At 43.8% G+C, this 27,444-nt stretch overlaps 4 protein-coding genes across 5 annotated transcripts in view; 2 read left to right on the top strand and 2 right to left on the bottom strand.

Annotated features, from left to right (window-relative positions):
* Positions 1 to 991: 991 nt before the first annotated feature.
* Positions 992 to 4,669, top strand: lysmd3 (LysM, putative peptidoglycan-binding, domain containing 3). The gene is made up of 3 exons (XM_061071570.1): positions 992 to 1,124; positions 2,238 to 2,513; positions 3,070 to 4,669. The coding sequence occupies exons 2-3, from the start codon at positions 2,247 to 2,249 to the stop codon at positions 3,784 to 3,786; spliced, it is 984 nt and encodes a 327-aa protein (XP_060927553.1). The 5' UTR covers positions 992 to 1,124; positions 2,238 to 2,246; the 3' UTR covers positions 3,787 to 4,669.
* polr3g (polymerase (RNA) III (DNA directed) polypeptide G) lies at positions 4,468 to 9,645 on the bottom strand. Of its 2 annotated transcripts, none has more exons than XM_061071573.1 (8): positions 9,130 to 9,645; positions 8,884 to 9,007; positions 6,827 to 6,956; positions 5,718 to 5,783; positions 5,571 to 5,630; positions 5,404 to 5,465; positions 5,086 to 5,220; positions 4,468 to 4,986 (listed from the first exon to the last, which is right to left on the bottom strand). In XM_061071573.1, exons 2-8 carry the CDS (start codon positions 8,992 to 8,994, stop codon positions 4,897 to 4,899), a joined length of 654 nt encoding a protein of 217 aa, XP_060927556.1. In that variant the 5' UTR covers positions 8,995 to 9,007; positions 9,130 to 9,645; the 3' UTR covers positions 4,468 to 4,896. The 2 variants fall into 2 exon arrangements, with proteins under 2 accessions (XP_060927556.1, XP_060927555.1); XM_061071572.1 differs by having other exon boundaries at positions 9,150 to 9,645.
* On the top strand, positions 9,585 to 12,729 carry mblac2 (metallo-beta-lactamase domain containing 2). The gene is made up of 3 exons (XM_061071571.1): positions 9,585 to 10,144; positions 11,347 to 11,561; positions 11,986 to 12,729. The coding sequence occupies exons 1-3, from the start codon at positions 9,703 to 9,705 to the stop codon at positions 12,157 to 12,159; spliced, it is 831 nt and encodes a 276-aa protein (XP_060927554.1). The 5' UTR covers positions 9,585 to 9,702; the 3' UTR covers positions 12,160 to 12,729.
* An 845-nt stretch (positions 12,730 to 13,574) lies between these two features.
* Positions 13,575 to 27,444, bottom strand: part of rtkna (rhotekin a) — a 44,044-nt gene continuing 30,174 nt past the window's right edge. The window contains exons 2-11 of the mRNA XM_061071488.1: positions 24,163 to 24,424; positions 23,547 to 23,600; positions 21,681 to 21,798; positions 21,374 to 21,598; positions 21,107 to 21,201; positions 20,100 to 20,206; positions 19,786 to 19,917; positions 18,642 to 18,807; positions 17,641 to 17,745; positions 13,575 to 16,454 (exon numbers count right to left, since the gene is read on the bottom strand). Coding sequence (XP_060927471.1) covers positions 15,736 to 16,454; positions 17,641 to 17,745; positions 18,642 to 18,807; positions 19,786 to 19,917; positions 20,100 to 20,206; positions 21,107 to 21,201; positions 21,374 to 21,598; positions 21,681 to 21,798; positions 23,547 to 23,600; positions 24,163 to 24,424 — 1,983 coding nt within the window. The 3' untranslated portion in view covers positions 13,575 to 15,735. The remainder of the gene's footprint in view (positions 16,455 to 17,640; positions 17,746 to 18,641; positions 18,808 to 19,785; positions 19,918 to 20,099; positions 20,207 to 21,106; positions 21,202 to 21,373; positions 21,599 to 21,680; positions 21,799 to 23,546; positions 23,601 to 24,162; positions 24,425 to 27,444) is intronic.

Here is a 27,444-nt window from a genome sequence, read left to right as displayed (position 1 = left end):
GCTTTAAATTAATTATTTACCTACATTTTAAAATAAAGAGTATGCCATGATTAAATGATTAAAATTTTTTGTTCTATATACTGACAAGCTAATATTTGTATTAATTTTTTTTTTTTTTTAGCTTAAGCTTGCTCATTCAGATATGAACAAACTGAAACAGAATATTGAAAAGTAACCACACATGAACTCGCTAAAAAGCAAGGATTTTCCCAGCCATCAGTTGCAAATCTAGGATTTTTCTATTTCAGGGTCCTAAGAAGGGCTACAATTTGAAGTTGATCTGATATAAGCCCTGGTACAAGTACCTCAAAGAAAAAATGTGGAATATGGCCAAAATGGCCACTAAATGCAAAAAAGCAGGCTTCCTGTTGTGTTTTTCAAATTACACCAATAGACTTTTTTATTTGTCTGGTCATGATACACATGTGTATCGATTTTTGTGAAGATCGGTCAATGTGAACATGTTCCCTTACATGTTGGTAAGAATTATTTATAATATATAATAATAATAATCCTTACAATTTCAATAGGGCCTCACTGTCTGTCAGTGCCATGCTGGGGCCCAAAAAAAATAAATTAAATTAAATTATATTAAATTAAATTAAATTAAATCAAATCAAATCAAATCAAATTAAATAGTCATCTTCTGCGCATGAGGTGCGCAGTCCACTTCTGCGCAGGATATGAAAAAATAATTTAATTAAATTAAAAAAACAAAAGAATAACAGAAAATAAATGAAAATTAAATTTTAAGTTTTGGTAAGAATTTGATTATGTTAAAGCCCTCAAAAAGCCAATTCATTTGCCCAAAAAATAACAATATCAATACAGCCTCACTGTCAGTGCCTGTCAGTGCTCGGGCTTAAAAACATATGGCCTTTACCAGCTATTAACTGGAGCTATAGCGCCACCTTGTGTCGGACGGCGAGGGGTTCGCAGCAGGGTCACTGGTGGTAACGTCATCACGTCGGTATTGTGTTGACGTGGCGTCAGCAGCTTCAGCAGCAGCTAGCAGCAGCTAGCAGGCAGGTAACAGACCAAGCTGAGGCTGGAGCTAACCCTCTGGGAGAAGCGGGATGGATTTCACTCAGCACAACTGATTGATCGGCGCTCACTTCTTCCAGGTAACGACTAAGGACTTGATAATAGTAACATATGATCTGTTAGGACTGAACTGTGCGAACGTCAGCAGCTACAACAGTTGGACGCTAGTTAGCTCCGGCTTAGCTGGTTCGGACCCAGCCCTCAGTTTGCTAAGTGAGCCGAGTTGTTTAGAGTTTATTACACTTTTATTAGCACAAGACCGAACTCTCTTTATACAACTTTGATTTGTTAGCTTAGGGAAACGCGTTTTTAAAGCCGGTCGATTACGACTGGACTCCTGTGTGTGCTGAGAGCAGAGAGCCTGGGGTGTAGCAGGAGTTTGCTTTTTTAAAAGCTAATTGCCCCTTTTAAAACAGACCTAACATGGGGTGTAGCCACTCCAGCGCTCAGTCTATACGAGCTCAGTTAGTTAATACCTGATACAGAAGAGTGGCTGTGTGCTTGTGGCTAACACCCTGGATAGCTACATGCTAACTTGGCTATCTTACGTTTGCCAAGGAATCTGGCGTCAGGGTCAGACTCGTCACCCGGAGTGAAACGTGCTCAGCTCCCGGCGACTGTGCTGGAGAACACACATGTAACGTTATCTGATGAGACGATAGCTAATGGTTTCCCCGGATTGCTAATAGGCATCGTAAACAGAGGACATTGACTTCTCTGAGGACTGATAGCGCTCCCAGGGATGAAACGTATAATTACTGTAAGTAGACTTAGCTGCTGGCTTTAGGTGTCGATTACAGGTCACAGAGAAGGACATGCAGGTTTGCTGCTGCATGGTGGCAGCTTCCAAAACAGTCTCTTTATATCATTATAGTGTCAGATTCCTGATGTAGATGTCTACTAGAATATGTCCCTTACACCTGTTAAAACTGGTGAGTACAACCACTTATCTTGAGTCACAGGTACAGCAAAAGATTAGACAAAACCCCTGTCCAGTTGCAGTAAATCAGGTTTGCTGGTGCACACCACACCACTAGCCTTTTGCTTTAATAACCACGTGTTCCATCTCCCTGTAGTAGACCACCAAACAGCTTTTATCTGTCAGTTTTTCTGGGAAGAGTGTACCTTGCTGTTATCAATGCAGAACATACAGTACAAGGTTCTCATGTTTATCTTTGCTCCTCCCATTACAGTGAAACAAAATGTCCAGTAGAAGTCAGCACTATGCATTCCAGTCAGCCACCATGGTGCAGCCTGCCAACGGCGGTCATGCCTATCTCTTTGGAAACAACGGCTCGGAGAACGACCTGTCGGAGGAGGACAGCGAGATCTACGAGCTGCGGCCTCGCGGCAGAGAGAGGCTACGGAAGAGCACCTCCAGAGAGAGGATGGACGACATTATCTACCTGAGCAAAGACATCCAGGAGGGGGACACCCTGAACAGCATCGCCCTGCAGTATCATTGCTCGGTACGTCTGGATCGTAGATGAGTGTGTGTGTTTGCATTTCTGTGCTCACTCCTGTTGGGAGAATTCAGATGTTCATTTCATTTCCACTCGGAATGAGACCATTATTTTCCTGTTGACGCTCTATATAAAACAGATCTCAGACATGAACTCCGGAAAATTTTAGGCAAGTTGGGTTTGACAACAGGAAAATGTCTGAAACATTTAGACGAGCGATGACGCTTGAGAACAGCATACAGGTGCCAGGATGTAACCTATAAATTCCACTGCAGAAATCACGTGTTCTAGTTTACAATATATCAACACTGCTCCTATCGTCAAAAGCTTTTCTTTCTTCTTTTGCATGTTAAAAACAATGAATTTTCCTGCTTTATTTGCACACCTACATGTTGAGTTATTTCCCTAAGACCGTAGATGGTTGACGATATGTTGCCACATGTTTACCTAAAACATTAAAAACTGGTTGGGTCAGATGACATAATATTAATTTGCATAATTATTAAATAACTTTGAGTGTGTAAACTAAACTAAGTGCGTCCTTCTTCTTTGTGTTCTCCAGGTGGCTGACATTAAGCGTGCCAATAATCTCTTGACAGAGCAGGACTTCTTTGCGTTGCGTTCCGTTAAGATTCCTGTGAGGCGCTTCAGCGTCCTCACAGAGACTCACAGCACCGGGCCTGTCAAATCGGCCTCGCCCTCAGGAGACGGGCGCCTGCCTCAGATCTCACCCGTTACCTTTCTCCCTCTCGAGTCCTGCACAGACTCTTCTTCTTCTACCGACAGCGTGGAAGGATTCCTCCTGGAGAAGGACAAGGACATTGAGCGGCTGGTGAAATCCACAGGCCCGTCTCGGAGCAGCCTGAATGAGGTGGTCTCCTCCTTAACACTGCAACAGCAGCAGCCACTGCTAGCAGACGGAGAGTATAAACCAGCACCGAGAAAGGACCCTTATTATGGAGCAGACTGGGGCATGAGATGGTGGATGGCAGTGGTCATCATGCTGGTTGTTGGTATCATCACACCTGTGTTTTATCTGCTGTATTATGAGGTTCTTGTGAAATCTGATGTCAGCCATCATGGCGTCCCTGAACAAGCCAATGGCAGCATGCCACATGGAAATCTCCATGGCAATAATTTGGACCCTCCTGTTGGAGAAAACAACAATGCAGGAGCTGGGCCTGGACATTTGGCTGGAAATATGGTTAAAGGAGATCCCTCAGAACTGGATGTGGACAAAGCAGGAGACGGTGGACAAGGAGGCCATGAGAAAACATAGCAAGGGATAATAATTTTATATATAAATGTGTTGCTCGCTAAGAGACCTTATAAAGTGGGTCGATGCTCGCATCTTTAAAAGTTTTTATAGACTAACTACATCAATGCAATCTGACTGACTAAGACAGTCTTTTATATGGTTGAGAGACCAGAAATAAGGGTAAAGGCCACAAAATTTCCCTGTGTTGGTCCACAGTTTTATGCTTTTTAACAAGCAACACCTTTGGGCTGAAAACAGATCCAGCTGTCTCTGCCAGATGTGTCGCTTTTGACAGACAAATGTTACAAAAGGTTGATTTTTTTGGAACCGATGTTAAGTCTCAGAGTTTGTGTCATCAGCAAAGCCAGGAGAACCTGTGATGTTTTTGTCATCTGGGCTGCTGCATTTTCAGGAAACTCCACACAAAGACAGAAAAGTCCTCAACCGTTTCCACAGTGATGAATCAGTGACCAAACCTTATGAGGATCAATTCTGTGGATTTAATTTAACTCCAAATCCACAAAATTACTCAGATTGGTCCAACTGTATTTGTTTCCATGAAAGTATGAATGTTGCCTTTACGCTCAATACAGAATTAATTTATTTCCCTATCAGTATCAGTACTGGGAGTTCCCCGGAGAGAACTGGGTTTTGTTGAAACATTTATTAAAAACTGATAAGAGCATGTTGAAGAAAATGGGAAAATGCACAGTATTCCCACAATGACTCATACTTGTAATTATGTAATTTCAGACTTTGTTATATAGCCCTTTTATTTCATCACTGTGTTCATATTTTATGACAAAGCAGTTTGTGTTGTTGACAGTATGTGCCTTTCAGCCTGTGGAAGAGTGCTACAGGCTGGATAATAAATAAATCTATTTTGAATAAATTATTGCCAGTATGCACATAGTTTGGCATTTCTCATTTACAGAAGTCATTAAGGAAACATTGCTTCTCAAAACTCACACGCACACACACGCAAAAAAAAACTACTGCAAACTAAACGATCACTCGGCTGAATAGCAATTTCAACTTATCTACATTATGTAACCAATAGGAATAATCACAGTGATCATTTGCTCCAACAGTTGAACACTTGCTTGGTTTGCAAGGTCTTGTTGTGTTGTCTCAGTATGTCGCTTCAGTATCCATATTGTCGTCACTGGCTGCAGCAAAATCTTCACCGTTGTCAAAATAGTTATCTATATAGTCGTTTTCCTAGAGAGAGACAAAAGGAAATTAGACTTAAACATCGACCACATTCAATTTACTTCAAAAATCACGGCAGCGATTTCGGGTTATAATTTGTAATCTAACCTCTTCAACATCCTCTTCATCGTATTCTTCCGCCTCAATTTCTTCCTCTTCATCTTCATTCTTCTTCTTCTCCTTATCCTTCTCATTCTCTTCGTCAGATTTTTCTGCGTTCCCGTCGTCTTTCTTTGCCAGTTCCTGAAAGGTGGACGGGATTAAATTATTTGTGTAAAACATGCCGGCTCATAAGGACATAAAAATCCTGAGCTCATGCACTGCACTGACATGACGCTTTCACAAATACATGATAAATCTCTATTGAATCAACAGTGTGCATAATGTGAAATAGTTGAACACAGATTAAAAAGATGAGAAGCTTACATCTAATTTAGTCATGATGTCCGCTGAGTCTTTGCTTGACACCTTCGTTGTTTTCTTCGCAACTGTTGGAGTTAAGCATTTTGTCTTTAATCATATTCTCACAGGATTGAAAAATTGCTTTTTAGGATTGTTTAAAATATCATTACATATTTGGCTTTAATAAATACCTGCTTTAGCCCGGGGTTTTTTCTTCTGGGGCATCAGTTCTTTGGGAAAAAGGTTCCAGTCTAAAATATAAAGAAGAGGCTTTGCTTAATTGTCCTTTTTTTTTCTTAGTTTGATCTCGTCGCATTACACTGGTTTAATGCAAGTACCTGGAATCCATTCTTCATCCACCACCTTGCTCTTCTTCAGGTATCGCTCCGTGTATCGCTCCACTTCTGTTTCAAGTAAATAAAGAGCAAGTTCTGTCTCAATACACTTTAACAAGTCCCAGTTCACTCTCACATCACACTCGGCAGATTAGAAGGACCACAAATGTGGACATCCCCCACTGGGTGCTAGTTAAATCACGTATGATATGTTTTGACTATATATAGAATCACACGTCGCTGTTGCCATAGATATAATCTAGCAAGTTGCCAGGAATTGAAATTAGATTTAGCGCTGTTTTACCAACACAAAGCATCGAAATAAAGCATCTGGTGGGGGGGTCGTGCCTACCCACCTCTCCGTTGGCCTGGTTTAACCGCACCCCTTGCTATAAAAAGGTGCATTATTCACCATTATGGTCACAATGACGATGACAATGCTAATATATAATTTTCACATTTTATTAATATATTGATAATATGCGTATATCAGTGACATTATAAATTTTATATTCACTGTAAGATCATATTATATGGTAATGTATATAGTGATGATAATTATAGTATATTATATTATCGTATTGTTACATCATATATTAATTGCCACTATCACAATGCTAAACTCACACAGACACACCTTCCCTGCACAGGCCCTACTTAATGTGATATAATCCTGAGTCCTGCACAATCTGAATATTACATTCAGCATTATAACGGCTTCGTGTTATTTCTATCTGTATCGATGCCAATTGTGTCCACCTTCTCTCACTTTTGTTTGTTAATCAGTTTAGCTTCTTGTCAAAGTATTTTATCAATAAATAGGAAAAAAGAAGAGAACAAACTAAATCTACTACACGTGGACATATTTACCTCACTGTTAACCAGGGGGACTCTGACAGACTCGTAAAGGCAGACCATAGAAATCATATCCAAGCATCCAGATCAGACAGCAGCTATAACTCAATATCTTTCTCTTCCCTTTCCCAGATATGACCCTAAATTAAACGTCTCACTTCCTAAGTGCTGCATTATCTCTGCTCACGGCAGCCGATGGACTAGCCGTGGCGTTTCTATCAGATGTCAGGTTTCTAATGCACTCCTCTCCTCCTCACCTGCTTTATTGCACAGAGGCTTGATGTTGTGCGGCAGCCGCTGCATGGTTCCCCTCATCTCCTGTTTCAGGGCCAACATGTAGTCCTCATCTTCGCCAACTTTCAGCGGCACTGGTTTAAAGTCTGTGTTCTAGATGAGAATGGATGGTGGAGGGGACATGAACAGAAATTCATTATTTTTCATCTATAAACCCTTGATAAACACCATGGAGAAGATAAGGAAGTAATTTTGAAAAGGTTTTTTTCCTTCAACAGATTACATTTCAGTTTGAACTCATATTACGACAATTTCAACTTATGTTAAAAATAAAAATGATTTCCAGTGGGACTCAAAATTGAACCAAACTGATGCTAAACCCAAACTGAGTGCAAGGATAAAGTGACAGTTCAAATACAAACCAGTCTGACAAGTAATGGTGCACAGGCTTTTAGTAATTTAGAAATAACTGCTTAAAAATATAGAATAAATAAACAAATACAGAAATTGAAATTGGGGAGCCAGTTGTCAGGGGAGCTTGAGATAAATTCTCAATTAGGCGTAAGGACACATTGCCTATTGAGGTCCTTCAACCTTAACAAAGTTGAAACTGAGCAAATTGGACCCTCAGGGGCCTCAACATCCCTGGGCATTTCCTGTAGTCTGTGGTTATCAGATTGAAAAGAAGTTGTTAAGTAATGCATCAAATCACAATGTCATGGTTGTTCTCTGGGCTTGTGCGCAAAATAGAATCAATCATGCAGTGCAATGTCCTTAAAGGGCAGTGTGATGCAGGAGGATACTTACACAATGCACTTAGAATAAAGAGGAGGAGTCAATAGGGGCCCATGTTAAACCAAACCATGTTAAGTTGACCATGACATGACACCATGACATATTCTATTAACCCATCTATAATTATAAAAATACACATATTTCAAATGTTTCACATCTTGTTAAAAAGAATGAGCAAAGTTCACTCGTCTTCATGATCTTAACAAATACTGATAAGGTTAAGTTGGAACTCAACTCTCTCTAAAGGTTGTGCAGTTTAACACTTTGAGGGTGAATTCAACATACTGCAATGTAATATGTCTCAGTGGGGTCTCTTTGTGTATACTTGTTAGGTTGGTTAAGGGCAAGATGTGAATTGGCGTTAAAGGGATAGTTCACCGAAAAATGAAAATGCCTTCATTATTTACTCACCACTATGCCGATGGAGGGATGGGTCAAGTGTTTGGGTCCAAACAACACTTAATGAGTCTCGGGGGGTAGACAGTGTTGCAGCTATGTCTCCATACTGCTCGTGTGGTGTCATCTAAGTGTTCGCAAGCCCCAATGTCTAATATCCAACCTGAAAAAACGTCAGCTACACCAAGTTTTGTCATTGACACCAGTTTTCCGGTAAGTGCGTGAGAACGTGAACGCTGCTCCAGGGAGGATATCAGAGGATATTTAGGCTTAAAACTTGGTGCAAATGATGCAGTTTCAAGTCCAGTATGGATGTCTGGGCTTGCAGACACTTGGATGACACCACAGGAGCCGTATGTTATCTCTTTCTTTGATTTTTTTTTTTTTACGTCTGAATAAGGGGTCCTGATTACTTCAATTGTAACTGGTTTAGCTGCAACACTGTTTACCCCGCGACTCCTAAAGTGTTTTGTTGACCCCAACACTTCCCCCACCCCTCCATGTGTGGTGAGTAGATAATGAGTGAATGATCACTTTAAGGATAGCTGGGAAAAACTGAGTGTGTCTGCACATGTGTGTATTGATTGTGTGTGTGTGTGTGTGTGTGTGTGTGTGTGTGTGTGTGTGTGTGTGTGTGTGTGTGTGTGTGTGTGTGAACTACAGATATCTTTGTGAGGGCCATTTGGAGCTTGGACCTTATGGAGTGGGGGTAAGACTTGGTTTAAGGGTTAGGGATTTAGCTGTGATGGTTAAGGTTAGTGCATGGGGAATTGAACATGACAATCACTGTGTCCTCACTCTGACAAAAGTACAAGAGTGTGTGTGGAGAGAGACAGAAGAGAGATTGATAGAGTGTGAGAGAGAGAGAGAGAGAGACTAGAGTACTTACTGGAAACAGTGGCTTGGGCCCCACCCTGGCCTCTGGCATGCTGCCCCTGCCGATGCCCAGGGCCTCGAGGTTGAAGGAGAAGGCAGCGACTCCTCGGCCCCTGCCTGCCATGTCTGCGTGGCACCTGCGGGACACAGAGTCCACATGTCAACGTCAGCGTCTGCTCCGACCACGTGGTCCCCGTACACGGACCACAACAACGTTAAAAACCCAGCAGCAGCGGCGCCCGTCTCCCCTCGGACTTACAGGCAGATGTGGATACTCACTAGGGGAAGCGTTTAGTGACAAACTGCACTAGATGAGATGGGAGCTCCTACAAAAAGTCCATGTGCTTTCAGATCCACTCAGCGGCTTTTAGCCTCTGGCGAGCCTTCCATGCTTTCACTGTACGTGTGAGAGTGAGTTGCTGGGTGGTGTCTGTTGTTCTGCACCTGACCCGACTCGTCAGATCCCTGTGTTTCAGGCTGGATCTGCCGAGGATCTGCAGAGGAGCTGCTGAGGAGCTGTTTGCTAACACCGGCGTGGTGGACACATTCTGCCCACTCAGCGTGGTGTGGAAGTGTGGCTTTAAAAGGCCCCGCCCCGTGCGTGACGACAGAGAGGCGTGGTGACTTTTACGCCCAATAGCAGCGCGGTTTACCATGACGTCTCACGCCAGTTCGCCCAATCGCATCGCTCTCCTCACACAAGGGCGTGGCGGCGGACACCATCACATCGGGCTGAATGACAACATAGCACCGTTAGCTCAGGAGGCTAATCCCGGCTGTGAGCAGGTTCATCTCCCCGGCTGCCCGCCCGCCACCAGCTGCAGGAGCTGGGATGGCTGCCACCGACTGGTACGCTCACAAGGCGCTGGGAGACGGCCTCTTCTGGATCCAGGAGCGGTTCTTCCAGTCGGAGAACCGGGCCAACATCTGGCTGCTGCGCGGCTCGCACCAGGACGTGGTGGTGGACACCGGGCTGGGCTTGAGGAGCCTGCCGGACTACATCGACGCCATGGGGCTGCTCGGCAAGGACCCGCAGAAGAAGAACCCGCTGCTGGCCATCGCCACCCACGCCCACTTCGACCACTCGGGCGGGCTGCACCAGTTCCAACAGGTGGGCGTGCACAGCGCCGAGGTCGATGCCCTGGCGAACGGCGACAACTTCGAGACGGTCACCTGGCTCAGCGACCGGGAGATCGCCGAGGCGCCGTCCCCGGGATGGAGGGCGAGGCACTACCGAGTGAAGCCGGTGCAGCCCACTCACATCCTGCAGGAGGGTAGGTGCAGCGGGGGGGGAGGCCTCCTCTGCAGGTGGGACTCAGGGTTGGAGGGGTGGAGGGGGGGATGTGATGATCGAGGGACACATCTGAATGCATTAGTCAGGTGATGAGCATTACAGAAGAGTTAATGGCCGCGCCTTGCTGTAGTTTGCACAGCATGCACATTCTGTTCCACTCGGAATCCTCTCCATCCCCACAGGAGGCTCTTACTGCACAATACATTTGGCAGACGACCAGACATGACTAACACACACACACACACACACACACACACACACACACACACACACACACACACACACACACACACACACACACACACACACACACAAATATAGAGGTAAAGGTGGACAGATGGTGTAGGCTATTATTGGGTATATTTGATCAGATTTCCGGTGAATATAGGTGCTACTTATTAAGGTTTAAATGTTTTATTACAATAGAATGTAAAAGTGCAGAGAGGTAATCTGTTAAGAGTTGAGCATCCTAAGTACATTTCTATTCATTGAATGTGAGACAAGGTGCGACTCCGATTTTTTTGGCAGCTTTTTTATGCCTTTGTTATTTTTCCTTGCAGAGCAGTTCTATTTTAAGCCGGGGTGCAGATTCTGTTACATCAAAGAGAGGAAGAAGAAAAGAATGCAAAAACTGGCCACGCACTAATGGGAAACATCCCATAGACTAGAATATCAACATCCTCACAGCACTGTTTTACCCATCACACACACCATGTTATTAGCAAATACATAATCAATCTCCTGAAGATAAAGATTTTTGTATTAATTTCAGGCAGCATAAAGGATGCTGCATGTGCTATCGGATGTGTTTTTCTCAACATTTGTATTGAAACTTTACCTTTTAGCTTTTTTATATTCTTACACAGTGTAATGCCTGCACCGCCGCTCTATACACCAACTTGTTCTGCTGTGTCAGAGCCACTGCTGCAGTGCAGTTAAAATAAGTCGTTGGCTTCTCTATGGCTTTCATCCGGTCTGGACCAATACAGTGTTATATACTGAATGTCCAAGATGCTGTACATGATGAGGATGAAAACACAAATGCACATGTAACCCTGGTTTGATTCAGATAAATAATGAAGAACATAAGGATTTTAATCCATGAATGATATGCATGTGATTTTGGTATGTGTGAATAAATGTGAAGACATGATCCAGACTCTCCCCCTCTCCTGTCTGTAGGTGATGTCATCAACCTGGGCGACCGGCAGCTGACGGTGCTCCACATGCCCGGTCACTCTCGGGGGAGCATCTGCCTCCACGACCGAGACAACAAGTTGCTCTTCAGCGGAGACGTGGTGTACGACGGCGCCATGATTGACTGGCTGCCCTACAGCCGCGTTAGTGATTACATCAGTAGCTGTGAGCGTTTGGTGGGACTGGTGGACAGCGAACAGGTAACACTGAAACACACACACACAATACACAATACACACACACACACACAGCTCCACTGTCTTGGGTCATTAATTGAGATTCACAAGTTTTATGGTCCTGAAATTATGCTGTTGACCATCTTTATACATTTTATGTGCTAAGGTGACTTTAGTGCACCATCTTTTGCAATAAAGATGTCTGACAGTTTACCAACAACTGTGCTTTTCTGGAAAATGTATGTTGTACAGAAAAATATGTTCAAATAATAACCTTATAAATCTAAACATTTGCTATCATTCGTTTTTTAGCTGTATGTACATCATCCTTATGTACCAAGCACTCATAATTAAAGGTCACTGTTAACCTAGAGAAAGACTTTTTCACATCACATGAGTTCTTGTTCTGTTCACCATTTGTCTGAGAACTGGAAATTTCATTAACCAGGTTGACCAAGTCCTCCCCGGACACTACAACACCTTCGGAGCAAAGCGGCTCCACCGGCTTGCAACCTCGTATATCAGCCGAGCCGGAACCTGCCCAGCGAAGTTCTCCACGTTCGCCTGGAGAACCCTGGCCGGGGTGGCGCTGCGGGCGTGCAACCCACGGAGTGCCTGTTAATGTAGAGGGGATGATCGCGGAGCTGGACCAAGCGTTTAAATGCACAAACAGAAACGTGTGTAAATATGCTAGAGTGAGGTGGGGAGGGGGAGGCACCCCTCATTTGTCTGTAACTTTTGACATTCATTTGCTTATGTAATCCAACAGAATTCATGTAATTGCCAAACTTTGAGTAAAATGCCCCCATTGGGTTACATAAGTCAATAATCAAGCATTATATTTAGCATATAATATAAAGTATCTATTTGTGTGATTGTGTTATATATTGATGATTATGTATATGTTGGTCTGAATATGATTAGATGTATGATTTTTTTTTATACTCTAAGCAAATGCTTAGTTACAATAGCACAACACTGATAGAACTCTGCACTGCAAACAGAAAGCAGGGAGATTTGAGTTTGCAGCTGAGACATTTGAAACAGTCAATATGGCCAAAGTGTTTCTCTATGCATACTCTAATGCTCAGTGAAGGCTCAGCATCGACTACCTCCTATGTTTTGAGTGCTTTGTATTATCCATGAACTGCGGCTTTGCCATTGAAACATTGACAATAAAGCCTCTGTTCTACCTGCTTGTCTTCATGCCTCCACAACACAGACTGCTGCAGTTTCAATATGGAACTTTATCTTGTTCACAGAAGAGGTGAGCTCCTGTGGGATTTCTTACTGTAGGAAGGAAGAGAGGCAGAATAGAAATGGACAGAATATGATGCATAGTATGCTCCAGGTGCAGAGTATTACAAGTATATCTCTGATCTGATGGAAATATCTCACCCTGCAGGAAAATGTGTTCACTGTGATATGGAAGACAGACGATTCCTAGATTTATGTGCAGATTGAGTTATATGTGTCTAGTCTACATATATCCTTGAAAGTGTAAGATTCACAGTAAGGAACAAGAAGGGCCGCAGGACAGCACCTACCCCAGCCAAGGCTAACGGCTTAGCTTGTCATGTTGAAATAAGTACAAAAAAAAGAAATAACCTGTTTATGACTGTTTATGTGGATCTGCTTTGGAATCGTACAGCTTCTTTCTTTGATCATCCTCTACTCCACCACAAAATGTCATGTTATCCTGCTGACAAACAGACTAGAATTGATCTATTTAATGGGTTCTTCCTTGACCCCCCCTACCACATTTCTTCTACCACATTTCATGGAAACCAGTATAATAGGTTTTGTCTAATGTTGCTCAGAATTTAACAAACCAAACAAATCCCAACGAATCTAGCCACATAAGGAAAGAGGTGAAAGGACCTCTGAGGTGGAGGTAATGAATTATTAATTTGGACCATTAACTTTTAAGTTTAACTTCTGGCAATTTTACATGTATCAAAATCGTGATGTAAATATTGACAGCAGATCATGGACAAGACAAATAGAATACACACAAGGCAATTTTTGAGTCGATAAAACATTTATTATAATTAATGTTATATTATTTCAGATGAGATTTCCACATTTCTCAATTTCTGTTCACCTTCTCCAACAGCGTACATGCAGAACACGGAGTCTGCTACCAAGGGAAAACAACTCTTGCAAGGATATAACATTCAATGTTATCTATATTTGTAACAGTTAAAAGATCTGCACATCATCCATTAACAACAAGATAATCAGGTATCAATATATAGCTGCATTTATAACAAAAATCAATAATATAACAAAAAGACAAAAGAGAGGTTTATTTGTTAACTTATAAAATTAATTTACAGTAACAAACGCTGCTTTCCAAGCATTTGACAGGCATGTTTCTTTTTAAAATCTTAGTAAAAATGGTTTAGAGAGTTCTGAGCCCCGAGAGGGAAACTGTTACCAAAGTAAGTCCACAGCAAACGACAGAGAGAGAAGAGGGAGAGGCTTTACTGCACTGACTGAGACTCCCCGACATGATGCGGATATTTTCTCCTGATTAGAAGAAACTGCTGTGAGTTAATTTAATGTAACAATGTGAACAACTTGCATATTTAAAACACTTGTGGCAGTTAAAACCATTTGAGGTTTGCTCTTACCACTGTATAATAACCTAAAGCTTGACTTTGTCACCTCCGCCAAGGATGTTAAGGTTGCATTGCTGTTGGTCTGTCTGTAAGCAGGGTTATGCAAATATTACTGAATTGAAACTTGGTGGAAGGACGTGGAACGGGCCGAGGGAGCACCCATTACATTCTGGCGCAAATCTGTGCAATGTGGTGCATCAAGGATGTTTTTTTTAAATTTTCTTCCAAATTGAGAGGGCATTTTTTGACATTTTGACTTTTTGACAGGGAGTACCATGGATCTTAACAGATATTTTAATAATATCTATGGGTGTGTGTAATTCGGTGCGGATAGATTGGATTTAAGGGGACTGTGGAACTTGGCGGAGGTATGTGCTCTAGCCGTCCTAGTGTCATAATTTACTGTCATTGAACATTTTCTTAAATTCAGCCATGCAAAATAGTTTCCAAGTTTCTTTCTGTGTAGCATAATAACAAACTGAAAGTTTCACATTTTATTGGAGTTTTCATTAGTAGGAGTCAAGATTCAATAAAATACGACAATGCTGTTGTGAGGCATTGTAGCAAAACTAGAGGTATGTCTTGGGGTTGTCAATTCTACTTAAGCTTTGGTTAATTTCAATTAATTGGAGGGTTTTTGTTCTATGTACGCATGGCTTTTTGATTTCATCCTGTCAACAGTGTGCAGATACATGTTTGAAAAAAGGAAAAAAGCAGAGCACAGATTTTTACCCTGAAGAGATCACAGTTATAACCAGTACAGTTAGTATGAGCACTTGCATTAAGTTGAGCTTTCACCAGAATCATTGTTGAAAATGATCTCAAGTAGTTTTAACATTTTAACTGTTTAGTGTAATCCTCATGCAACAAAAATAAAAACAAAAACGGTGCATAGTAATTTCAGGAGAGCCACAAATATCATCTGCTGTGTGACTGATTAGAAAATGACACTGACGTAGATATCACAGTACAGGCAACAAACACCAACCCTTCTCCTCCACACTCTGGACTGATTATTATGTTCATCTCGCCACATGCTCGCTGGCTTTCATAGCATTGACACCGCAAACCTTTATTTATAAAACACAGATAAGAATCATCCAGTCAAAACGCTGCTAGTGCATTTATGGAGATGACCTTGAAACAATGTTTGAGTGGCCGGGACGGCTGAGGACAAAACCAACCTTATCCAGTTCTAGAGAGCAGGCGCCAAGTGTGGCCTGATAATCAGAGCAAGTCTTGAATACTGATCACTAGCAAATCCATGATTTCTCAAAGCTAGCAGAGTACCTCCCATTTAGTGTCAGATCCTCTTCAAAACATTGGCAACCCTGTAAAGACGAAGAGACGCCTGAAGTGATTGTCTTTTGTGTGAGGAGACATTCCAGTTTGCCCCAGGAGGGTCCTCAATGATCTATCGTCCACCAGGAGGCAGGCTTGAGGCAGCTTATCCTGCTCAGGGCTGTGCATTGGGCCTAGCAGATAGCCTGAGGTTGGTTCACGTGTTAAGCCTGTTGTAACCGTGATGTAATGAGCACGATTGCCTTCAGGTCAACATTTAATGTCTGCCAGGTTCACACCTGACTTTGGAGCCAGTTGCGAGGATCAAGTCTGGCCCTGAGGTTCCTGAGGCTGCGTCGAGCCGGGGAGGGCCTGGAGAAGGGGGCTCCCTCAGATGACTCAGGGCTGTGGCTGCTCTCGCTGTTGGTGGAGCTGTTGCTGGAGGTGGAGCTGGAGCAGGAGAGCGTGGTCTGCGTGCTGCGCTGGGACAGAGGTGAACGCGCGGAGATGGGTATAGCGGCGAGCAGGGAGGAAGGAGCAGGCTGGCAGGGGCAATGGAAGGTCCCTCCTCCTCCTCCGAATCCCCTCCCTCGCAGGGTGCTGAGCTTGGCATCCAGGGACAGAGTGCGCGGCCTCAGACGGGAGGGGGAGGATGACATGAGAGAGAAGTTTGAAGAGGGCTCGGGCCAGCCGTGGTGTTGGGAGCAGGGACTGGTGCTGCAGTGGCTGTCGCTGTCGGAGGTCAAACTCACGTCTGAGGACAGCAGGCCCAGCTGGGGGCAGCGGTGGGGGCTCATCGGGCTCCGGGGCAGACGGTGAGGGGAGCAGGGACTGTGGCCAGACAGGCGAGAAGTACAGGGACGTGGGCGACCAGCGCTTTTCGGGTTGTTCTCCTCAAACAGAGACATCCAGGTGTGAGAGGTGCCCAGCTGGCTGCGGAGCTCCAGCTCCTGCAGTCTCCGAGCCAGGATGTCGGACACAGTGCTGCTGGGGTCATCGGATGACTCAATAACTGCAGGAGAGATGCAGCAAAGCTCATCATTACACTGCTGTACTGTCGGCCTGTGACTTCTATTCCAAAGGTTTTTAATCTGACAAATTAAAATGATTGCTTAGTTTCTTAAATGTGCATTTTTATTAGTCATGCATTGCACACTTGCACAAATAGTGCAAACAAAAAAGACACTTACAAATTATATTTTCTACATTCTGCTCCCGCTCATTTTAATAGAGAAAATAAGTTAGGACTTCCTATCTAGATGTGTCTCAGTGTTGTTGAATTAATGATGATGGAACAAAAACATCCCATCTTGTAATGTTTTGTTGAATTTGCAAACCATCATCAAGTTGAACCTGATGCAGAATATGACATTAATCCTGAATTGCAAAGCTCCATCCAGATGTTAATGCAATCCAGCCTCTGCAGAGTGCAGCATCTACCACAGACTCATTTGTACAGAGCCCTACTCCTGTTACTTCACCTGTCGTTGTAATAAGATGAGAGCAGAGCACGAATCTCAGCAGACACAGCGTTATCCTGCAGCAGGAGACCCTCACAGGAGGGTGTGGCAAGAGGGGCTGCCAGCGGCGGGCGAGTTAGGAAAACCAAGAGGCAGGTGAGAGAGAAGGGGTGGAGAGGAAAGGAGGTGTGCAACAGGTGGAGTTGGGTTTGTGTGTTTTGATGTTCACGACAGAGATTGATGTGTGTTTATTGAGGAAATGAATGTTGAGGCAGGATAAGGATTCATTCAAGGTTAAATGTAATTCACCCATTAAAAATAAATGGGGAAATTTGGTGGGAAATGTGGAGTTGATCGTGAATAATGTATGAGGACATATGAAGTAATAAAGGAAGGACAAAGGAACACAAAGCCAATGAGTGATGGATTCAGGACACACGAGGAAATATGAAAAGAACAGAGAGAAAAAGAGAAACAGAAGACAGAAAGTAAGTCAGTGTCAGAGATAAGACCCCTTCTATCTACAGAACAGAGAAGTAAAGCAGAGTGTGAGTTCCAGATATCGGAGAGGAAAGTATTTTATTGTGAGAGCATCTCTCATGCACATGGACTTGAGGTATTAAAGCTACACACAGTCACATGCAGTGCAGGCACAGTGCTTTCTTTCCCTGTCTTCCCTCTAACTTGTCCTCTAAAGTGACCAAAGTGTTTTCTTAATCAGGAAGGTGGAGGTCTTACCCATTTCGTGGTAAAGAGAGCCCTGTTTTGGTGTGACAGGAGCTGGCTTCCTTGGTGATGGCTGTTCAATTTTCATTAAGTCATCACAGCACTGCTTCCACTGGCCTGTGTGACGGAGAACAGCATTAATCTTCAACAATCCGAGCAATAGAGAGAATAAACAATAGACGTGTTAAGATGGACGACGTGTCTCTGCTTTCTCCCACTGCCCAGCAATTAAGCTAAAGTCTTCGAGTTATAGAGTCTGTGCAGTAGGTCTCAGGGGATCGAGCTGCGGTAGTGAGGTCCCAACACTATACACTTTCAAGCATTGCGATTCAGTCTCAGCTGCAAGTCATGCCATTTCACCCTATTTTATGGCATCAAAAAAAGTAATTGAAACCAAACTACATAAAATGACAGAAAACCATTTTCGGAAAAATTTTTTAGTTATGACCTCGACTGCAGCCAGCCACCAGGTGCTGATCAAGCTGCTTTATCTGTGTCTCAGTTCAGGGTTGCCTTTGAAAAACTGATTATGTCACTGCAACTAGGCTGTTCCATTTGGAGGGCCATTTCCAATGCGTCCTTTAATCTGTGACAAATCCAATTTTGAAGAAGTAATGATATCGGTATGTGATGAGACGTCCATGATTGTCAACCAAGCAGATAATGGTACACATGTTGGGGCATTACAACTTTCTTGTATGGTCAAACCTCAGCTCGGTTGCTGCACCACAGCAGTAAGGATTTGACGAGATAGTAAAGCCAATCACGAAAAGCCTCGTAGATGAGGCCGTCTCATTTCAGTTTGGCTTTAGTAATCTACGCGGTCCACAAAGACCGCACCCTTCGGGGGCCGGACCTGAATTGGGACACAGCTTTCAGCTTTACTTTTGGGAGTATTCAAGTCGTCCATCTTTAAACAAAGTCTATAAAAAAAATATATTTAATGCCCTTGAGATTTTGGTCTTTTAAGCAGCTTCTGTGACATATGTGAGCAGCTGTATGCATCTACTTACTCATATCGTAGAAATGTTGCCAGAAGGCCTCCATCCACCGGTGTGTGTCCTCACGGCTGTCGGTGGTCAGAGTGTGCGTGACCTCCTCGCCTCCATACTGGTTGCTGATGCAGATATTCTGAACTTTACTGTGGGGGTCTTTCTCCGACGCACGTATTCTGGTCTCCTGAAACACGGCACGAACAAAGAATAAAATCCTCCGCTACAAAATGGCTACAATCAGGAATGAATGCCAGGAACAGAATTATGTGCTGGAGCGAATGATCAATACGGCCGTTGTAATTGTTAAGTCCCACTGAAAATAAGCCCTCAGTAATAAAAGCCACTAATTAGGCCTCTTCTTCCTAACCATTTCCCTGCAGCAATTACGTTAACAATAGGAGCAGACCTCTGAAATTCCCCGGCTTCTCGTTATACTCCAAATGTGACTGTGTGTGACCACTAGATGGCAATGTTGCTCCATTTATTCATCGATCCCTCACACCTACATCCTCACACCTCCTCAGACAGCTGACTAACTAAAGGATCATATGGACCTGATCCGATCTGACTGACTTGGCTGTCGGTCAGCTTTGCACTCAGGATCAGAGGCTACAAAATACTGAATGAGTCCCTGTGGAATGAATGAGAAGCCCGACAGGCATCAGGGACACAGAGACAGGGAAGAAGACGATTGAGAACCTGGCTGGCCGGTGCAAGGACAAACACAAGGATGGGGAGAACGATTGGACCGTTGTGTCTTATTGTGTGTGCAGACACTTGAGAAGATTAGTTTTGAAATCTTTAACTGTTTTCTTTCCAGATATCCCTGCTCCTGTCTTGCTCAATATTAACAGCTACACCCAGAAAGCCCTGCAAACCGAACCATCGTTTTCTACTCTGACAGCTTCATGCCTTGCTTGGGGGCATCTTGATAGAAGATACTGAGGGAAAAACTCATTTCTTATTTACTCTTTTTCCCTCAGACCTTACCAGTTGGCTTAAGATTCAAACTGGCAGCAATCCACAGGCCTTATGATTGGAATGCCTTAGGTGTTACCAGAAATACTAAGCTGTATGTTTTCTGCAGGGCGGGATCAATCTCCGTGGACCTTTTACCACATTTCGGATAGCTCCTCTGTTTTCATGCGATTCCTTTCCTGACCTTATTGATAGCGATGGTGAAAGCTGGTTCGACATTTGCCTCCACGTCTTCTTGCTGGTGGTAGCAGAAAAGGCTTGTTCCTTTCAGAACAGCGTAGACCTTTCTCCAGCTCTGGGGGTCACCGCCGCACTGCTGCAAGGTAGAGAAAAAGATCGATTTAGTGCGTAGTACAAGAAACACAATGAGAAATGGTATCATGAGAGGCAGAGCAGGGGAGTGGAGGGGAAGAAAACGATGAAAAATATACTTCTGACAAGATAAAAGCTACAGAAACCCTGAGAGAGAAGTGTACCAGCAGATAGCTGTGAACTTACCTTAACTTTCAAACATCCACTCATCATCTGTTGGGTCATACAGCGAGGCTGGGCTGCAAGGCGGCAACACATGCTGCCGTAGAGGGGCACCCAGTATGAACACTCCTCTGCAGGGAGAGAAGCATGGATGGATGGATGAGCAACACCATTAAAAAATATGAATATTCCCTTATCAGATTTATAACATATATAATCACATGCATCAACGCCGAGACGCTAACGGTTCCTTCCCGAGTCACACAAACCCCTTTAATAAGCAAAACAAGGCACAGGGGCGTATTGGACTGAAAGGGATTACCGCCAAGGAAGTTATTTGTTTATTGGCATTCGTGTGTTAGCACTATTACACAAAAAAATCCCTAGGTCAGGGAAAAACCCATTCAATTTTGGTGCAGAGCCGGAACAGAAGGTGGATCTTTAACATTTTTAGACATTTTCATCAATAGGCTGGGAGTAATTCATGGACCATAATGAAAACGATCTCTATGATTTGGTACAATCTGGTGTAGCTTGATTGAATTCAAGGGGACTGTATTCCGACATGACATTCCAAATTCATACACAGCATGAAGGCACAGGGGTGTAAACGAGTGGAAGCTGCAGGGAGCGTCATGAAGTTCAGCAATGAAACTTTACAGCAGGCTGAAGGGCCAATGAATAAAAACACTAGGGGCCTGTCTGAGGGCCCAGGCCCTTGTTAGCCCTCATCATTACAGTTTTACACAACAAGTCACCTCACTGGCACAGCCTCTTATTACTGTGACCTTGACAATGGCCGTCTGTCGGAGAGCATGGTGACGGAGAGCGAGGACAAGGAGGGGAAAGAGAGGGGAGGGGCAGACGAAACTGTTCGCTGGGTGGAAGGAAATTATTGGAAGGCAAAGAGGAGACGTGAGACAGTGAGGAGTGAGAGAAGGACAAGAATCAGACAGATGGCTGGTTTGGCAGAGAGAGAGAGAGAAAAAAGATGATGAGGAGGAGACAGATTGATGGAGGCTGCCACACACCGTTGCCGGAGATGGTGAGGTCGTGCGTGCGGAAGCTGTCCTGGACGTGCGACAGTGACAGTGTGGTATGAGCCAAGAGGTGGTACTTAGGGCCTCTGTCGACACATGAAAGAACGAGAGATAAATTAATTCATTGTTCAGTGAAGTAAGCGTGTGTACAGAGAAAAACAGTCTCAGAGGAATATCCATTATTTGTCTCCGTTCTTCCTCCATTCAGTCTTTCTGGCATCAAATGAAAGCTCGCCATTAAAGTTAAAACAAACTCACGGTACAGAGGGAACTGGCAGCAGGAGAGGAGATGCCCCCCCGTTGCTGACAGGACTGCACGGCCCAGGCTCCATGGCAGCACGGAGCTTCTTTCCAGCTGACCGGCCCAGGGAGGAGCTCAGTTTACTGGCGAGCTTCCTCGGCGTGCTTCCTGCTGAGTAGTCGTCCTCCGAGCAGCAGCTGTACAGCTCAAGGCGAAGCTCAAAGCCCGGGCTGGCTTCAGAGCTGTGAAAGGATGTCAGAGTCACTGTCAAGAGGTACGTGAGGTTTTTATGTGACTATTAAAGTTTTAGTGCCGGTGACTTACAATACAATGGTGTTGTCAAAGCAGATATCGGTGAGCGTCCGGTCCACTATCACCATGTCTGTGTCAAAGATCTCTCCTCCCAGCTGCAGCAGGCAGAACACAGCACATCGATGGAGCTCTACAAAAAGAACATACAAAAAGTGAAACACTACATATATGAGACGTCTCAGCCACAGACTGTATATGTAGATGGTCGTAGCGTCTCAACTTCTTCCCACTATCCAGAAATTAAGCATTTGAAGAAAGATCGATATAGAAACCAGAGGATGGAGCAGTCAGTCTCAACTGACTAAGAACTGACTAAGAACGACCTAAAATGACAGAAACCAACTTCGAGGAAAAACCTTTTTCTTTGTGTATTTTTACTTTTTAGCTATATTTTCAGTTCCTACAGCCTTCAAGGTTTATGTGACTGCTTTAACAAACTGTTGAGACCTGAGGTAGAGAAGACATATGACCTGAGTGGTTAAAACTCCTCCACCTGGCTGACATGAACTTCTACTGTTGTGAGTTTCATCCCTGCTGAGAAGGCAGCCTTGTTAGCGGTTTTGTGGCTGAAGCTGAAACACGATGGTGTCTGATGTTGCAGTAAACAACAACACTTGCCTTCTCTACACATTGAAAATAAAGCCTCTGGGAATACAAATGCACTGTGAGGATGCTGTTGTGCTGATTTATGGACAAGCACAACAGCATCGCATCCATAATCAGAGGAAAGAGTACCTTGGGTATCATTGTTGTAATATAAACAATATGGAGAAGAATAGCCCACTATTCCTCTTCTATTGTACAAGTGAAGTCAGGTGATCATCAAATTCTCATAGAAACTCAAGGTTAATAGTGAAAAGGCTGAGGAAGGTGGTCTGTTCCTGTCTACGCCACATTGACCCTTAATATTCAAACGTATTATTTAAACAATGAGTTCTGCCTAAAATATGATACAACATGTGAGAGACGAACGTGCTTCGCTCCTTCCTGTCTCCTGGGCTTGGTTTACGTCTCGGTGTGCTTAATGACCTTGACTAACGGCCTCATTAAGCTTTGTTAAGAGTCTACTACCTGTCTCCTGAGTTCATTTACATGCACGGGCCATGCAGATTAATTCCATTGTAGTTGCCAGGGGAGAGAGCAGAGCACGGACGCTGCTATAATGACGGCGCGGAGGTTAACCCACATTGACTTCATCAAGAGGGGGCGGGATAGAAAATGGTCAATATAAAGATTTCCATTTCTGATATTTTACAGTACATCATTGGATTCTGAAATGCCCAAGATATATTTAAACACGACCTGGTTATTAATGAAAATCAATCGTACAAAAGATTACAAGTGGGGTCCTTAAAGGTACAACTACAGCTTCCCTTTGCCTCCCAGTGTTTTCTGTGTTACGACCCCAGATCAGCACCTGTGGGCTGCTGCTTCTCAAATCCAAGAGGTGCAGCCAACAAGACTGAGCAATGGGTCAGGCTGTGCTGCCAAGGAGTTTAAGTCTCTTTAAAATACGGGAGATATCTGGGAAGCTGCAACAGATTGTAATGATCAGAAAAAGGATCTGTGCTATGGGCCTTGAACCGAGTGGGAAAATATTATACCGTAAGGTCTGTTTGCACAATTCAGTCTCAGTCTCTTGGGTCAGCTTGAAGCCAACGATGAAAAGGTGATTTCTGTTCCACGGTCGGGAGGAATCCCACACTCGCACCAATGATTTCACACAAATTCCCCATGTTTGAATCGGCCATTTCATTATACTGTGCAAAGCCTCTTGCCTTGTCCCTCAGAGGAGAATCATTATTTAAACCTACAGGCATTAATGATTAATAAGCCATCAGTGAATCTCTCCACATGCACACGGAGGTGGTTCCTCACCTCCTTTGTTCTTGAAGTACTCCGTGTCTTTCCACATGAGAGGGATACGGAGATCTGGAACGACAACGGACAGGGGATTAGACCGCAAAAATGTTAATCACCCTAATTGTCGTGTTTGTGTGTGTGTGTGTGTGTGTGTGGTTGTGTGTGTGTGTGTGTGGTTGTGTGTGTGATTGCCTCCCTGCAGATGCTGCTTTCACTTACTGACTAAAATATCTACAGCTAATAACTGACTGAGTGTTTGGACAGCGTGTTCTCCAGCTGGGATCCAGACAGAGACACAGAAGTGCCCCCTTCAGCCTCTATACCCCCCGCCCCCCCGACACACAAAATACAAATCTTTCAACTCGAAAATCTTTATTTCTTTAATTGTTTTAATTGAGCCCCTCTTTTCCTGCTCTTGTGCTTATATGATCTTGAGGATAATTCTTCTGACTGATCCTTTTCTCTTATTGCAGTGGGCAGCATCTGCACGTAACCACATTCGCATCGGTTTATAAAGAGGGAATGATATGTTCCCTATTAGAGAAAGAGAGAGTCTCTCCTTTACCCATTCTTCCTGCTAATTTACTAAAATCCTCCGTTTTAAAGATCCATATTGTCCCCAGTAACTTGCCTGAGATGGCCACTTTTCCTTTGCATGGGAGTCTGTCCTCCATCGGCCCGGCATCCGACGACCTCCTCGTGACCTTTTGCATGACCTGAGCCTCCTTCATCCTCTGCAGCTCCGACATGTAGGCCATGATTCGAGTGCTGCAGGTCTGCAGGCTCTTGGCCGCCTCCAGCGCCTGGTCTCTCTGGGAGCAGGCGGCCAGCAGCTTGCAGGCTCCATCGCGCATCCGGATCTCATGGTCGATCTTCTTCTGGATGTCGCTGTCCTGCAAGAGCAAGGGCCGGTGAAGGGTAAGTCAGACTGTGACAGATAATGTTGCATTTAAAAGAATCTCTGGTAAACGGAGGAGGATGCAAGAGGTTCAATGAGGGCGGGGAAATGAAACACAGAAGAAAATCAGAGAAGAGAACCAGAGGGACTGCAGGAGATCACCGTCCCTCTGTGGATACATTACTGAGGTGTGTCTCTGAAAACAGCCTGGACGCTGTGTTCATTGATGTGTGATAAATGTGAGAGTTAGACAGTATTTTAACACATGGCCTTTTGCCCTCACACCAACGAGCCCGCCCCCCGCTGAGCAGACACGTACATACTGAATCATTTAGTGTGACCTTATTCACACACACGCGCACACACACGCGCACACGCACACACACACGCGCACACGCACACACACACACACACACACACACACACACACACACACACACACACACACACACACACACACACACACACACACACACACACACACACACACACACGAGAGAAGCATCTCGGGTGAAAGAATAAAGAATAAATCTGTCAAACATCAAACATCTGGAGCTAAAACGAGAAGCTCCAGACACACACATGTCCACATCACCATTTTCTACCCAGTGACCCTTTTCCTCGAGCAGCTTTCTCAAAGGAGAACAAAGAAAATATTATCACACTAAATTTGCCCTGGCTTATCTAGGCCCAGAGAGCCATCCTGTGACTCTACACTTAAGCAGGAATACACGCACACACACACACATGCAGACACTAAAGGTTCTGGCTCTGCCTCTGGTGATGCTATCCAGAGTTTTAAACAAAGCTAAGCCGCTCTTCACTCTGTCAGCAGCACAGACATTCTGTATGCATGAACTTAAAACAGGAGACAGTGAGGGAAAGTGTAAACATATGCAGCAAGAGGGAGAAGAGAGCACGGAGGCTTCAAACCTCGACTCAGCAAAAGTAAAGCCAGGTTGACCTTCAAGTGTTCATTACAAAAAAAAACTTTGAAACATGCAAAAATCCACATGCACATCAATTGTTATAATCCAGAAACACTAATCATAAGGTTGGTTTAAGGTACCTTAACAAAATAGGAAACTTTTAACACGATCTGTCTGCATTTTTGGCTTCATATCAGTTTAAATCTGTGTCCATACCAACACGCTTGAAAATGCACATCACATGACCACTCACATACACTAGGCATGCAGGGGCCAGTGTAAACAGGAAGCCTTTGGTTAGTTGCAGAGAGAGGTGGACTAAAAACGGGAAACAACAATGGTGAAAAGTAAGAGCAGGCATTTCTTTTCTTGGGCCGAAAACGAGGTGGAACTGTTGGAGTTAGATTATCCATGTTTTACACTGGTATCCATCCCTCTTTTTCCCACACCACTCTTTCTTCCTGACAAATGCACCTTCTTCTTTTCCTCGACTCTGACATCCACTCGTTTCTCTTCTCGCCCTCTTTCTCTGCCCAATTTCTTATGAATTTTTTATTCTTTTTGATTTAAGCTTTTATACTTTCACTGCCCATTTTCCCCCACTGCCTTCCCCCGTGCTCCATCCGTTCCACTTCACTGTCCCCATCTGCCTTTTCTCTCTTCTCCTCCACATCCCTTCTTTTTCCTTTCTACCTGCGCCTTTCACGAACAAGTGGGAGAGGAATGAGTGCGGTTTGGACATAAAAGTAAATTTGGACATGGTGCACTGCAAAATGAGGTTTCACGTAACTCTCGATTAACCACTGTATTGGAACTTGCTCCTCAGGATAAAACCACAAAGCTACACCAGCAGCTTTAACTCACTCAACTATTCTCTCTCTTAACCAAACCACCACAACATGGAAATACTGTCAGTAAAGGTCTGGCATGAAACAGCATTATCACTCACTACAAAAGCACGGTACGACATAAGAAAATGGACATAGATCTTCGTAGATGGGTTTCTTCTGAACCGCTGACACCGCATGATTCAATTTATTTACAATAATTCGATGATAATGATCAGAGTCGTGTAAAAGCTAAGCTGAGCTACTGCTATACAAATAAGATTGTAATTAAGTAAACACTTTGACTGATTGAGTCTCGACAGCAGAAGAAAGGACGACAGATTACAGCAACAGAATAAACATTGATCGGCTGCAATTTACAAGTGGAGAACTCAATTCTGTGGGCGTTAGTTTATGAGAGTTGATCATCATCAGAGGGACAAAGGATTTGGCTGGTTATTCTGAGGAGAGCTGAATAAAAACATTGCAAGAGACGAACAACTGCACCAACTAAACTCATAATGAGCAAGAGGGTTGTACAATCTTTATTTATTAATTTCTTACCCAGGAAAATAAGCTGTCAGTGACAAAATCATCATCGACCAAATAGATTTGCTGATTGAGGACAATTGTGATACTGAATTCATTGCTGAGGGAAATGATTAAGTGCTTCTCAAATGTTGATGATCTGCTGTTAACAAAGACAGATGGATTCAATCCGAAACAAACAACTGCTGTTAAGTGATGCAGATTGAAAGAAGGACCATAGATAAAGAAAAGGAATGAGAAACAGAAAATCTCCGGTTGTGTCTAAAAATCTTTTTCAGAAGTGGAACTACGAACACAAACTAAACTCAGTCTCTCCATCCTCAAACGTACAACATGTAGCTTCGGCTGCCGCCTTTAAAACATTAACAAATGACCTAGTTTGATGACATCTTGAAGAAGTGTGGGATCATGGGAGTGGTTGCTGATGAAAATCTACTCAGGAGCAAATAATGGTCACAGATGAAAGTTTCATTATGAGTGACCATAGAAACTGTGGAAAGGAAAAAAAGGCTGGCAGTGTGTTATAGGTCGTTTGTCCCAGACATGATAGCAGAGCTGAGCAAAGCTGCAGGTAAAGAGGATATGATGCAATTAAGAGACGACCAAAATGGAACTTCCCGTTACCTTGAATCAAATTTGGGATACTTCTGAGTATGAACATTGTTGGAAGCAGTTCACAACCAAATATACAACATAGGTCTCATCCTCAT

This window comes from Limanda limanda, chromosome 5 (genome assembly GCF_963576545.1).
Source record: "Limanda limanda chromosome 5, fLimLim1.1, whole genome shotgun sequence".
NCBI lineage: Eukaryota > Metazoa > Chordata > Actinopteri > Pleuronectiformes > Pleuronectidae > Limanda > Limanda limanda.
Note: the sequence above shows the minus strand (reverse complement) of the source record. Positions and strands in the feature narration are given on the sequence as shown.